Genomic DNA, 14,934 nt, shown 5'->3' on the forward strand with positions numbered 1-14,934 from the left:
GGAGCCCGATGTGGGACTCGATCCCGGGGTCTCCAGGATCACACCCTGGGCTGCAGGCGGCGCTAAACCGCTGCGCCACTGGGGCTGCCCTACCTGACTATCTTCTACTCCTTCCACATCTGACAGGGCACTGGAGTCCCTGTTCAAGGCCCAGCAGAGGTCTTTTTAAACACGACATTTCTGAGTCCAGAGTCACACACATGTACACACAAGGAGACTGATTTGGTATAATTTGTTCTTGGTCATCACTGGAGGATCCAGTAATTACTGACTCCTCTGTGTTCAGAGCCACCCACTGTCATTAGGTAAAAGTGGGCTCTGGTTTCAAAGAAGTCAGACTTAGGCTGGTTTCTCCTGAAACTATACTTGGAAACATTTATGGAAGATAGTAATAACATCAACCAACACTCACATATAGTGCCTGTTAGGTGCCTGTACTGTGAAGCACTTTGCAAATATTAGCTCATTTAATCCTTGCACCAAACTTACTAAATGAATACTACTACATCTGCTACTCATTATTATCTGTTGTTTCACGTGTTTAAAGATGGAGAAATTGAGGCCAAAACTGTAACACATTTACTAACTTGTCCACAAAGCTGCTAAAGTAGTAGAGGCAGGATTTGAACCCAGGGCATGCCTGGTCTTAGCCATTATGGCCCACTGCCTGCCAGAATACAGAATTGGCATTGCTGAAAAAGAGGCATCAGAGAGGCAGTCAGGACATTTTGTTATCTTGAATCATCATTTTGCTTCTTTTGGTCTCAGCTTTCTTATCTGTATGATGGGAGTGTCCGGTAAAAAGATCTTTAAGATCCCTTGCTTCTGCATTCTTTTAGAGAATTTCCTTCCCAAGGCTTTTTTTTTTTTTTTTTTTTAAGTAGTAAAAAATAATAAATATGAAGTATTTTATGCCCTTTAAAAATGTTCTTTTAAACTTAACTTCACTGGGACAAAGTTAATAGAATAGTTGAGTATTTAAACACTTCCACAAATGGTACCCCCAAATCAACATGAATTGGCTGATTAGGAACATTCTAATTATGCAATTCTGAAGGGCTTTATATAACAAATAATAATAGTACATTTGATTTGTGTATTCATTAAATTTTAGAGAGTGGAAGTAATAAAATAATAACACCATGTGGATAGGTAAAGAATGAGCCTAATACATAGCTACATACAGAGGGAGAAAAGAAAGAAAAAGCATGTATTTATCTGCCAGCAAAGCATGACTAGACTCTGATCCTACATTCACTTTGAGAGGGTTCCACTGTATGTTGGCTATGCAATCTAATTATCAGGTTCATTTCCTTTTTTGTTTCCCTGATACAATATGCCCCCAAAACCAGAGAACGTCATTGCCATATGGGGGCATTCTTCCCTGAGGCTAGCGCCAGCAGGCTCCTCAGTGAGTACCTTCTCTCCTGCCATTCTAAAATTCTACATAAGAGAGAGTGAAGTGAGTGTGCGGATGGGGAACAGATAAGCAAACCAAACGGAGGGGGTTACACTACATGGTGGCTTGGAGCCTGGCAAGGGAGACTTCCAGAGGGATTCTAGCTCCGATGGTTTTGGTAACTATTTACTTCCCTTTATGTATTTTGTTGTACTGGTTCACAGTCCCAGTTTAAATTAGTGCAAAGTGGATTCCTTACTGCAAAGCTACCATTTTGTTTGTTTCTTATTGAAGCTATAAAAAAAGGTAATATTTTAGTGACTGGACTTATGGCTCTCATCTGAACTATCCTTTATGCAACAATTCCTTTACTTTGACTATCCTTACTATTATAATGTAACTTGAGAATTTAAAATATATGATAAAAAATGGCCACTGGAATCAGTAACCAAATGAACCCATGTAGATTTTTAAGATATGCAAGTTCAGTAACTAATGCAGTAATTGGCAAAAAGTTGACACAAGTCCTTTCATAAATTACATAATTAGCATTTCCAAGCCTACTGTATATTTTCCCCAATAAGCTTTTTAAAATTCCTTCTAGTTTCCCAATATAACCTAAAACATTGGTTCCTTCATATTATTATTAAATTATCTATTAGAGAGTTCTTTATATTAAGTAATAGAACAGTTTTAAGGAAACTGTAAGTTAGCTTTCAACTATGTTGGAGGGAATTTTCATACTGGACTTTTCAAATATGCTGGAAGAGATCACAAATTGACTGACCAAGATAAAAACAAACTGAGTCCATTTCAAGAGGAGGAAGAAGAATCTCCCTGCCCCTCTACTGAATACACCAGGATAATGTGGTTAATTTGAATTCTGTCCAAAAATCCTAGTTTTTCTCTGGAGTTTTGTGTTACTGATATGAGGAGACCATATTACTGAAACCCAAATACAGCATTTGTTTTGGCTACTGCTTTTTAAATTTTGTTTGGGTAACAGTGGCTACTATGGGATGTTTTTTGGGGTGGGGGTGGGGGATGGGGTTTGTTTTTAATGTAGGAATTTAAAACACACCTGAATATTCCAAAGTACACAAAACAAGAGAAGAATAAAACACTACCCAGGAATGTATCACTGAAATTTAAAACAAAACAAAACACAACACCCTGCAATTTTTTCTAGTAAGCATATCATGAGCTGGGAAGGTCTGAGAAAATCTTTGACCCACTGCCTAATTACATGGCAAAGGGCTGGAACATGTTTCGTGGATTGCAAAGAGGGAGAACTAGAATAAAAACAGTTTGTTTTCACATCACCAAGCCCTGGATGAAAGTATAAAGGGATTGCTATTTTTCACTTTTTGGTCTGTTTAGATCCTCTTTTGGTCCTTCATCTAAATTTATTATCATAATGACTACTTTTAGTTTTAAAAGGGGTGGGGAAGAAGACAAGGAAATCCAGGTGCTTTGGAAAAGGACTGATTTCTTGTACTTGTGATTCTCTATGTCACCAGGTTAAGTCCTGCTGCTGTTCTGAAACCAGACACACAATTTCTCCCTCTTTGTAGCTTCCAAACACACACACTGTATGGAGGCAGCTGGGCATGCATTTTGGATACACATTGATATATGTTTGGATGCAGACACATGGATAAGGAGAGAAGAGCAGCTTGATGACACTGTTGCCAGAACCTTCCTGAAATACCGTTTTGACAAGATTAGGACACCCTCTTCTTCCTCACAAGTACATTTCTAATGTTTTGCCAAAAATCTACCTTAAACACTGTATTGCAGGGTTTTAAGCAGAAGCACCTTTTCTTCGTGCTCTCTTTGATAAGCGAATCCCTTATGTCGCTTAAAAAAATTCTCTTCATAAAAACAATCACAGAAGCAAAGCATACCAAGACATCTTTCTTGAAAAAATGGGAAGATTTAACGAAGGAGGTAGATTGTTGGCATGTAGCAGCGGGGAGAGCAGCTGCACCCAGACAAAGTCCTGAATGTGTGCAGCTCCCTGAGTACTCTGCTCAGTACTACTAGAGGGAACACACATACACGTATTAGCACTCCTGGCGAGTTAAAAATAAAAAGGCTGCAAGGTGACTCTATGATACAGGGTGAGCACATTTCCTTTCTTAGATTGCAATTACTCCTGGCAACATTTCATGTGACACACTTCTATGCCAGGGAAAGGCTTTTCAGTCATTTAGAAATGCAGTTACTCCTACACCCCTCGCTTTCATACATCCATGTGGTGACGCGTCTCTCATTTAGGCTACTTTATATATGCCTTTCTGATATTAAATCATCCATATAGCAGACGATCCTACCTTCCCAGCTCTTCTCATCACACAATGCAGTCAGGTCCAGCTCAGGCACTTCGGAGACAAAGCTCTCCTGCTGGTCATCGGTATCTTGAGTCCTCTGCAGTTTGGTGTCAGGTATGCTGGGATGCTCCTGAATCTTCATTGTGGGGCTCTGTAATAACAGCACAATGTCTCCAAATATCTATTGCTCACCAAATCCCAAAAATGTCTGCAGCAATTTCACTCCTTCTGGACGAAACCTCCCAAGCTGTGGCTGTGGATGCACCCAGCACGGAAATCAAAATCATAGCTCGAAGCCCCCTGGATACTAGCTGGCCACTTGCATGCAAAAAGCAACCGTCCATGTGTGCTCCTTTAACTTTTCTTCTGCGAGAAAGACAAGAGGATTTCCACGAGCTGCTGCTCCTGATAACTGCAGGCAGCTGACAGTCTTGATGGTTGCTGATTGGGACCAGGAATGAGGGAAAGGAGTTTGTGTTTCCTTAAAGGAGTAGGACTCTGCAGACTGTAAACAATAACAAAAATCCTGCTACTGCTGTTGCTATGGCTGTAGAAGCAACATGGTGTCTCCTGTGTGCAGACTCCTTTGCCCCTTCGGGAAACAGTCCTGCAAGGCCAGGAGCAGAGGCTGTGTACACGAACACTCTCCTGCTGGCCCTGCAGGCTTAGATCAATTAAGCGGGGTTAGCTGCACATTCCCAGATTTCCTGTGGTTGTTTTCACCCCAAGTGTGGGGAGGACAGACTATTTATGGAGGAGCTCTGGGTATTAAAGCATTGTTGCGCAAATTCAAACAGCACAGGCGTTTGGCGGCTCATCTGGACTAGCAGTAAGCAATACGGCCTCTGGAAATGAGCCAAAATTACACGGGTAGCGGGACTTTTTTTTTTTTTTTTTTTAAAGTAAAAAGCCAAGAACTGGCAAGGTGGCAATGCATAATTTATATCTTACAAATATCCAACTGTCCCTTGTTTTCCTACTATTCATCTAGTCTGAATATTAAATACTCAGCTACACTTGGTTTTGCTCAATCGGGGCACCTACACCCATGATGGGATAAATAGGGGATGGAAAAACCCTCTCCCAAAGGCTGTTAATTTTAGCTAAGTGATTTTATGTTAACAAAATCTGCAAGGAAATTAATTCTTTTTTACCTTGCTCTTTGGCGTCTTGTAAACCCAACCATTGTCACTTTCCCTTCTCTCATAAGATTATAAACAAATGTGTTTACTCATAAATATTCTTCTCAAGTAGCACAGATCTGTACAAAAGATTTTCTCTGAGAATCACTGGAAATTTATTTTAGCAAATATATTAAAAGAAAAAACTTTAAACATCTGGAAATCATAAATGATTCCATTAATGCATGAGAAATGTTCTTCTGCTTAAAATAAAAACTATTAAGACTTCCAGCTACTTTTAATAGCTATTCAACCCACTCTGATATCACAAGGGAATAGACGGGGCTTTTACTATAATATTTCCACGAAATGATGCGCGAGGACCGCTATTTTCTTCATCACACTGGGAATACAATGAAATATCATCAATCAGTTCATGATGAGCTACTAAAGTCAGATAGAAATGCCAAGTAAATCTGGGGCTTTAAGATACTTTCAAAACGCTGCTTGTCTGTTGGGGGAAAAACAGATTATGCATTTATGCCACAAAAGTTATTTGTTCCTTGAGCTGAATCCTAAGTGGACTAGGGCTGAATGACCGAATCTGGCACTCAGTCTACTAAGAGCTGTTTGTGCGTGTCAGTCACCAACTGTTTGTGCGTGTGTGCATGTGTATATGTGTGTGTGTGTGTGTGTGTGTGTGTTAGAATCTGCATATAGCAAATAAACATTTTTTCAATAAGGATTTTTGACACTTGTTATGCTTAGAGGCATAAAAAAGGGAAGAATATAAGAAATTTGACTCCAGCGCAGCCCGGGTGGCTCAGTGGTTTAGTGCCGCCTTCAGCCCAGGGCATGATCCTGGAGACCCAGGATCGAGTCCCACGTCGGGCTCCCTGCATAGAGCCTGCTTCTCTCTCTGCCTGTGTCTCTGCCCCTCTCTGTGTCTCTCATGAATAAACAAATAAAAAATCTTTAAAAGATAAAATGAAAAAAAAAAAGAAATTAGACTCCTATTGTAATTAAGCACAGCATCTTCTTCATGAAAAACATATCATGTTTTATCGTGCTGTACTACAGTGGAATGGACACGGATTTTGCTTACAGGTAGACCTGGGTTTGCCATGTGGCTGACATTTACTAGCTTGGTGCTCTGGCTGAGGGGCTTCATTTCTTTGAGCCTCTGTTCCTTAATCTGTGAAATGGCGTTAACAATATCAATCTAGCAAGGTTCTTTTAAAGATCTGGGAGAAGATGTGAAAGGCCATTAACACAGTGCCCGGAGCATAAAATGTGCACAGATGAGGCCATCAGTCTTTTCATCTTTTCTGGGCACCGTAGGAAGATGAAAGTACTGCCACATCTCAAAACGCCAGAGACAGGCGTTGGAGAGGAGGCCTGTCCAACAGCAATGCAAGGCGAACCATGCTCCTCAAAGAGTAGAGTTCTAAGATGCATTGTGAAGAAACTGAGACAAGAGACATTCAGGTTCCTTGCACAGTCAGCAACAGTGATTTTGTTTGGGGGGCAGTGTGGGTGAGAGGGGTTGAGGAAGTGCAGAGACAGGCACCTGGGGGGTTGGCTGGTCACAGAAGGGGAGGACAGGAAAGAGAGACAGGCAGGTGATGAGGGTGTCAGGTGAGCAGATGCTGGACTCAGAAAGGGCCTGTATGCTCGGCTAAGTGTGGATCTTATCCTGTAGTTGATGATGTAAAGCCATGGAAGGATTTTAGAAATAGAGTAATAATGGTAAAATGTGTTTTCCAGGCTGAGGCCTTGCAGATGGGAATGAATGCTGGTGGGAAGACCTGCAGGCCTAAGCTGGGTTCTGTAGGCAGCCTGTGTCCCTTCCTAATGCCAGACACTGGCTTTGCTTCCTGCCACACCTGTGTCTGTCAGGGCACTCGGAGTCCTGCAGTGCTTGACAGAACATGTGTAAAATCCTGAAATTCTGCCCACCCCCCATTGTAAAAATGTGTACTTTTTATGATTGCTACATCTGTATTAGCACTCATTTCAAAGGAAATTGAGATTACATTTTTTTCTACATCCGAATTAGTATCCATTTCAAAGAAAATTAAAGTTAGAAAATTACACTTTTTCCCCCCTCCAAAATCCACAGATATTTATTTATTTATTTATTTATTTATTTATTTATTTATTTAAATTTATTTATTTTTAAATCCACAGACTTATTCCTTTGACAGCATGGTTTGGTGTAGCCTTTCTGTGCTGGGCTGTGTGAGACATGCAAGCTCCCTGCACTGAGAGAGCTGACATTTTGTGAAAGAGGCTCAAGAATGCCCAGTAGAATTCTGAGGACACTTGATTTGGATAAAACACAACAATGGACCACCTTGTCAATTATTGAGTTGCCCTTCACAGTGTTCAAATGAAGTCTGGGAGTCAGGCATGTAGGAGAGGGAGAGATTACCACCCTGGGTAGGAGGCTGAAATGGATAACCCCTAAGATCCTATTATTCTAAAGAAGAGAATCAGGTCAAAACTTCAGTAATTTATTCAGTAATAACATATATCACATAATATATATTTATAATAGGGCTATCGTGCCTTATGCTAGAGATACAAAGATAATATTTACTCATTTATTTGACTCATAATTTTTGCATACCTACTACATGTTAGACAGTTTTCTAGACAGTGGGGATACTTTGGAGGACAAAATGAAATCTGTCCTAATGAATCTTACAGGAAGTGACTGTAAACAAAGAAAAAAACAAAACAAAACAAAACAAGCCAGGTAGTGATATGGACTATGGAGAAAAATAACGCAGAATAAGAGAGATGATGGAAGTAGGGGCCACAGTCTGCTATTTTATATTCAGTGGCAGGAAGGCCCTTCCTTGACGTGACATATGAGCAGAGATACGAAGGAAATGCGGAAATGATCCATCTATGGGAAGAGCATTCCAGGAAGAAGGCCCTGAGGCAAGGTCATTGTGTTTAAGGAATAGCAAAGAGATCACTGTATCTGGAGTCACCAGGTAAGGATGTTTAGAATATGCCACAGATAACAGGATATCACTTGCACTATGGACCTATGTTAACTTACATAAGCTTCTGGACTTTCTGGCTGATTTCCTATACAGCAGTGGAGGGGTCTCTTCTACATAAACCACACTGGCTTGCATAGCATGGACACGCTGGGCACCACACTCACCAGCACATCCACACACTTGGCTCTGTCCTACAATGCTGTGATCAGTCCCTGAGGTTGCTCTTTCACTTGCCTACTGTTCCTAGAGATCTGATTCTCAATTTCTGGCCTCAATGGTCTCACCAGAACCTGATAGGGCTGCTGTGCCTGGGGATGCAGAGTGGGCTGCTGGTGCAGGCTCAGGGTTTACGTGCATATGGGAGCTAGGGCTGATGCTCCGGGGCCACCCACGGTGAAGCTGTTCAGGTTCTGTAGCAATACACCAGCATCAAAACTACTCTTCCTTCAACTATTCGTTAGCCTAGATAGGGTGAGGCACCTCTCCAGATTGTTCCACACTCTGTCCTAGTGCTCATCATATGGCATTGCACTTGTCTACTTTCTTACTTGATGCTTCTCTTAGGTCATTCATGTTAAAGTGTCAAGGACATTCTAAAGTACCAAAATATTTCTGGTTTCAACTTCTATTGTTTATATGTCTTATATCTTCAGTTAAATCAGAGAGTAAGTGAATTACAGCAGCCCTCCCTTATCTGGCGGGAGTACATTCCAAGATGCCCAGTGGATGCCTGAAACAGAGGATAGTACTGAACCCTGTATATACTCTGCTTTTTCCTATACATACACACCTATGATAAAGTTTAATTGATAAATTAAGCACAGTAAAAGATTAATAATTACTAATAAAATAGAACAATCATACTGTAGTAGAAGTTATATGAATGTGGTCTCTCTCTCTCAAAATATCTTACTGTGCTGTACTCACCCTTCTTGTGATGACGTGAGATGATACAATGCATGATGAGATGAAGTGAGGGGAATGACGTAGGCATTGCGACATAGTTGTTATGAAGATTAAATGAGAAGCATATATAAAAATGGCTAACCCATAGTAACTGTGAAAAAATGCTATTTCCAACTATTCACGACCTCTCTTTCACATTCATTCATCTGGCAAGTGTTTACTGAACACATGCTATGTCCTAGGTACTAGGATTACAGGAATTAACAAGATACAGAATTTAGTGTGGAAGGAAGATGCTGAATGTTTAAGTGCCAGTGTCATGAAAGTTATATCAGAAAAAAACAGGATGCTAGTGAGCAAATACTCAGAGAGCTCATCTGGGCTGGGGCCTTAGGGGACAGTCCATGTTCAGGTCAAAGAATCATTAATTACTAGTCTATTCACCTGATCTTTGTCAAGACTTGCCCCTGTCTAACCTAGCTTGGATTTTTCGATCCTCAGACTTCACTGATCTTGCTCCTTCCCTGACTTCAAATGGTGAATTTTTGTTCCATCCCTTTTCCCTCCCTGCACAGGATATAAATAAACATCCTTAATAGCTTACCAGAGCCAGGAACAGTGATATCAGAGAGTATACTGTGTGATGCAGTTTGCACAGGAAGAAACCACACAGTGTTAATACAAGAACCACATGGAACCATAAACATTTACTGTTTGGCCTGACAATAAAGGAAAATAGACATAACAGATTTCCAAAATTCATGTGAATTGCAAAGCTTCAGTAGCCTTTAGAGCCTGGATGAAATGGGAAGTGAATCTAAACAGACAGAGCTTTTAAATTATTCTGATTCTAACATTAAAATCAGTAACAAAATCCTAAAGCTTCCATTCATTACAGTGAAGTTGAAACAACAGCGATTCATTTCATAAATACTTGTTGATAGGCATATTTCAGAATTTATCTCAAATCTGCTCAGGGCAAATAAAAGCCTACATTTCGGATGTCTGATATTTTTTTTTGATAATTAATATTAATACTGAGTCTTGATTGGAAAGCCCTTGTCTTCTCTCTTTCTCTCTCCATTCTTTTACTTTTTTTTTTGAAGCAGGATTAAAAAAAGGGAAATTGTCTTTTGTTTATTATGAATGTCTTATTTGTTATCAAAGGTATGCTTCTAAGCTCTTCTAAGCAGAAGGCTTAGAAAGCATACAGAATGTAAAAATATTGCAAAAGAATTGAACACTTCATTAACTTTATACTTCTGACATAAAATGACCTCTTCCAGATAAGGTAATACCTTTCTATGTACTCGATAATTCTTACAGGTTTTGCTTTCTTGATAAAGAGATTAAGTATAAGATTACAGTTTTAATATTCCGGATTTCATACAGAAGCATGATATATTTCCACAGTAGAAAATAACTTATCAGAAGGGATCAAATTGAAGCATAAAGTTTAAGTTCCATTGTAAATAGAACTTTGAAAATATGTATTTTAGAATCTGTATTTAGAACCTAGAAATTGCTAGTTTTAAGAATGACTTTTCCTTTGGATACTTCCAGTTGTTCACGGAGTTTAAAAAGAAAAGAACAAAGACTTTGGACTCCCAACATATTCAGGGAATAGTACACTAGGCTCTTCCTTATATTAGCTCATTTCATACAGCCCAAAAGGGATATTTTATTAAAATGCCAACCTTTCAGAAACTTCCCCATTGAAATCATATTTTAATTTTTGGCATTTTGAAGGGACTCTTAACTTTTTTTTCACTAACCATCTGAGATCTTGAGCAGATTCTCTTTTTGGGTAAGATTAGTTGATTAAAAAAATTAAAAAGATGTGCAAAGACGGGATAAACTCGTTCACTTCTCAACACACGCCTTCAAACAAAAATACATTTAGGGCTATGATGCTTATTTCATTTTTTAAAAAAGATTTTATTTATTCATGAGAGATAGAGAAAGAGGCAGAGACACAGGCAGATAGAGAAGCAGGCTCCATGCAGGGAGCCTGACGTGAGATTCGATCCTGGGACTCCAGGATCATGCCCTGGGCCGAAGACAGGCGCCAAACCGCTGAGCCACCCAGGGATCCCCTGTGATGCTTATTTCAAAAGTAAAGTCACGGTCTTGCCTGCATTTGTGTTTGAGCCGCAGCTTCTAAGACTAGCCTCTCTCTGCCTATGTGTCCTTCTAAGGAGCATCTCTGAGACTGTGTTTAATATTCTACATTCTCATGGAGATGCTAGTCAAAACAAGAGTGAGCACCTTTCCTTAATAGCTGGCATTTGTTGTCTTTATCTTTCATGAGTCTAAGAATTTATAAGGAAAAATTTATTTATTTATTTATTTATTTATATTTAAAAAAAAATTTTTTTTTTGATTATTTATTTATGATAGTCACACACACAGAGAGAGAGAGAGAGAGGCAGAGACATAGGCAGAGGGAGAAGCAGGCTCCATGCACCGGGAGCCCGATATGGGATTCAATCCCGGGTCTCCAGGATCATGCCCTGGGCCAAAGGCAGGCGCCAAACCGCTGCGCCACCCAGGGATCCCCTATAAGGAAAAATTTAAAGGACAGTATTAATGAGAGCCAACTGTCTTCATAATGAAACTGGAAACATTATCAGAGCCATCCATGATGGGCATGCAAATGCCAACTTCTCACTCTGATGCTATAGGAGACGTGAAATAAAAGTAGAATTCCATGAGGGTTCACCACAGTCTAGACTTATTTTTCACCTCTGAAATTTAGGAATTATTTTGGCATTACCAGAACATCAGATTAACTATTTAGGCTGTTTAATAAGTTCTAAAAGTGCTACACGTATTAAATAGTAAACAATGACATCACACCGTCAACAAGAGAAAACAGGTCTTTTTGTGGTCCATCACTAATAATTAAATATACATTTCCTTCAGGGAAAGAAGCACATGCCTTCACGAGGAGAAGCATCATCCCAATCTTGTGGAGTGATGTCTTGTTTTTCTCCTTTGGGGCAATTGTAAAAGAAAGGTGACACGTAGAGCTTAGGCTGGATTTTAACTCACGGTCTAATTTTATCTCCTAGCTGAACTTATTATGACGACAATGATTATTAATAGTGAAAGCTTGAGGAGTGCCAATGGTAGGCTAGGTGCTGACTGGTGACTGCACATGGCTGACACATGTAAGAATATAGGACCTGGCACCTGGAAGAAGGATTTGAGATTTTTTCCTCCTGATTCATTCACTGTCATGGGAGCTGTCCACAGAAATACCAAGACAAAACTGAATTCAGCACGGATTTTGTTTGGGTGCCACTCAGAATTTATGAGAGTTAATGTTATGAAGTCCATCCACAAAGATTGCTTGGTATCTTTTAATCCCATAAAGGATAATTGGTAGAAAAGGGACTGAACTGAGAAGACCTCTCTAGGAGGCTGGCAAAGCAATTTTCTTTAAAGTAATGTTCAATGGCATGATGAGTAAGTGCTTGCTGTGAGTAGAGGAAAAAGAGCAGAGAAAGGGTGAAATGAGAAGAAAAATAAAGCGATGCTATCATGGGGAAACTGCTCTGAAAAAACTGCTCTGGTGTCAGGGAAAAAGTGTCAGCTGGTTGCCTGGGTCCCAAGGAAGGAGGCTTAAAGGAGTTGGAAATAAGAGATGAAAGATGTGGCTCAGAAGCTTTGAAGTCAGAAAGAAGAAGCATTCCCCTCCTATTATCCAGCTTGGCCGATGAAGCGTACATGACAAGAACTGAATACAGGGAATATGAGGTGTCCATAGCATTGGTAGGGAGGTGGCCATTCATTCCCAGTAATTTTATGCCAAATTGTACACGAATGTGCATTTTTCTAAGAAGGGGGTCCGCAGCTTTTAGATTCTTAACCCCCTACACATGGTACAATTCTGAGGGGGGTAGGGACTGCAGCTGTTACTGAATCCTAGCCCCTCGCACAGTACCCACCCATGGCAGGACTCCATAGATGCCACTGGGCAACTCTATCAGCGAATTAGGACAATGTCCAATCAAGATCAGGAGTCACTGGGTTCCAGGGAGAGTTCTATGTATAAATGATATTTCAAGGATCAGAATTCAAGAATAGGTTGAAAAAAAACCTTTAAATCTAACCAGAGGGAAAACTGATAAAAATACTGAAAGTGGAGTTGGAAGCATTTGGAAGTATATTACACACACATGAATGAAAATGGGGTTGTGCACTTGGAAGAATATTACACACACACATGAATGAAAATGGGGTTGAGCACACTGAATGGAAGACAGAGTTGGGAGCAAGGGAAGTCATGCTGTAGGTCAGCATGGCCATATCCTCAGAAAATGAGGAAGACAGGAAATAACTGGAAATTTAAGATGTAGACAACATAAGGGAGTTAGGTATTTTTTTCCTCTATGGTTTACTTGAGACAAAACTCAGAAAACAAATTGGGTTTAGCAACTCACATGAAGTTTATCTTAATTTGAAAATTAATGAGATAAATCTCTGTGACGGATCCACTAAATCATTACCTATTTATTTCAATCACTTAAAAAAGGCATAAAAATATGGAAAATTAAACCAGTAGCTTTGACTTTTTGTTTCATTTTATGGAAAATCTAAAAGGAAATCTCTATGCTACTGAAGTTTCTCTTTGCAAGCAAAATAAAAGCAAAAGTATAGAGTTCTTAGAATTTCTCAAAGAATCTTTATGTCGCAGTATTTGCCTTTCTGACCAATCACAGTCCTGTCACTTAATCTCATTATCTCTTATCGATAGGCTAATAATGCTTCACGTGTGCTCCCAGGAATATACGGACAGCCCCATTACCATGATTTTGTTTGCTACTCACCTCAAAATGCGGGGTGTGTCTGCCGTCTTTTTCATTTTCTTTGCTATAAACAGCAGCAGCAACAACAAAATATCATAAAATGTCAGTTTTAGAACAATGCTTTTCATCCAGTGAAATTATGATTTATTTTAAAAGTAGGCTGAGTGGCCTTAAATTAAATTCTTGTAAAATCAAAAACCAAACCAAAACAAAAAATCAAAAGAAAACAAAACCAGAAACACAACCATGAATATGGTTGTCATTAATAACACGATGGCAGATTTTCTATTCAAAGCATTTTCCTTTTTATAAAATACTATTGGTAAATATATAGACCTTTAATTCTATTCTTTTTAGTTCTTGTAATGAACACTGTGTTAAGTGAAAAAGAAAAAAAAGAAAGCTATTCATGTTCTTTGTAAGCAATGTGAAAGGAGTGCTAAAATTACCTTTCATCGGACATCAGTTCAACGTCATCAGTCCCAGGCCTCTCATGAGATGCTGTAGAACTGAGGCTTTCCATATTCTGTAACAAAACAAATCATGGTTGCCTAGTAGGAATGGCAAGAAATATGTAACAGCAGATCTTCCTTTATTTAAAATAGAAAAATCAGGGATGCCTGGGTGGCTCAGCGGTTGAGCGTCTGCCTTTGGCTCAGGGCATGATCCTGGGTCCAGGGATGTAGTCTCACATTGGACTCCCTGTGAGGAGCCTGCTTCTCCCTCTGTGTCTCTGTGCCTTTCGTGAATAAATAAATAAATAAAATCTTTTTTTTTTTAATAAATAAAATCTTAAAAAAACATAAAGTATAATAGAAAAATCAGATAATATGAAGATATGAACCAATTCTTGTTCTCATATTTCTACCTTTGTTAAAACTAGTAAAATTATGAAAGTTTAGTATATGCTGCTTGCATAAAATTGGATGTTGATTTTATCATCCCTTTAATGAGACTATCTGACACCATCACAGACATGATCATGTCTTTGTTAGGTACATCATCCATACCTTACAGCTAAACATAGCAAAATCCAGACTGTCAGGACATTAGGGTAGCATTAGAACTAGAACCAAGGAATCTGACCTTGAATCTAATCAGAGACCAATGTAATATTCACTGCTTATTTGAAATATTTTCAGGATAAACTGCCAATATAATATGGGATATCATATAACTTGTACCTAAACTGTAAACTATCTGTAAAAATAAATGTTAATTTAAGTACCTTTCTTTCTGTAATAGTCCTTATATCAGCTAAAATTGAAAAAATATAAACAGGAAACTTACTTTGAAGGGCATGTATTTCAGGCTGACCAAGAGGGCTTAATACTTATCAGGAGG

General features: G+C 39.2%; 1 protein-coding gene across 8 annotated transcripts in view; it reads right to left on the reverse strand.

Annotated features, from left to right (window-relative positions):
* Positions 1 to 14,934, reverse strand: part of FAM13A (family with sequence similarity 13 member A) — a 344,934-nt gene that overhangs the window by 33,321 nt on the left and 296,679 nt on the right. For all 8 annotated transcript variants that reach the window (XM_025424952.3, XM_035709590.2, XM_025424933.3 and 5 more), the window contains 3 exons: positions 14,040 to 14,116; positions 13,612 to 13,654; positions 3,736 to 3,883 (listed from right to left, as the gene is read on the reverse strand). In XM_025424952.3, coding sequence (XP_025280737.1) covers positions 3,736 to 3,883; positions 13,612 to 13,654; positions 14,040 to 14,116 — 268 coding nt within the window. The remainder of the gene's footprint in view (positions 1 to 3,735; positions 3,884 to 13,611; positions 13,655 to 14,039; positions 14,117 to 14,934) is intronic.

The sequence above is a fragment of the Canis lupus genome, chromosome 32, assembly GCF_003254725.2.
Source record: "Canis lupus dingo isolate Sandy chromosome 32, ASM325472v2, whole genome shotgun sequence".
Taxonomy (NCBI): domain Eukaryota; kingdom Metazoa; phylum Chordata; class Mammalia; order Carnivora; family Canidae; genus Canis; species Canis lupus.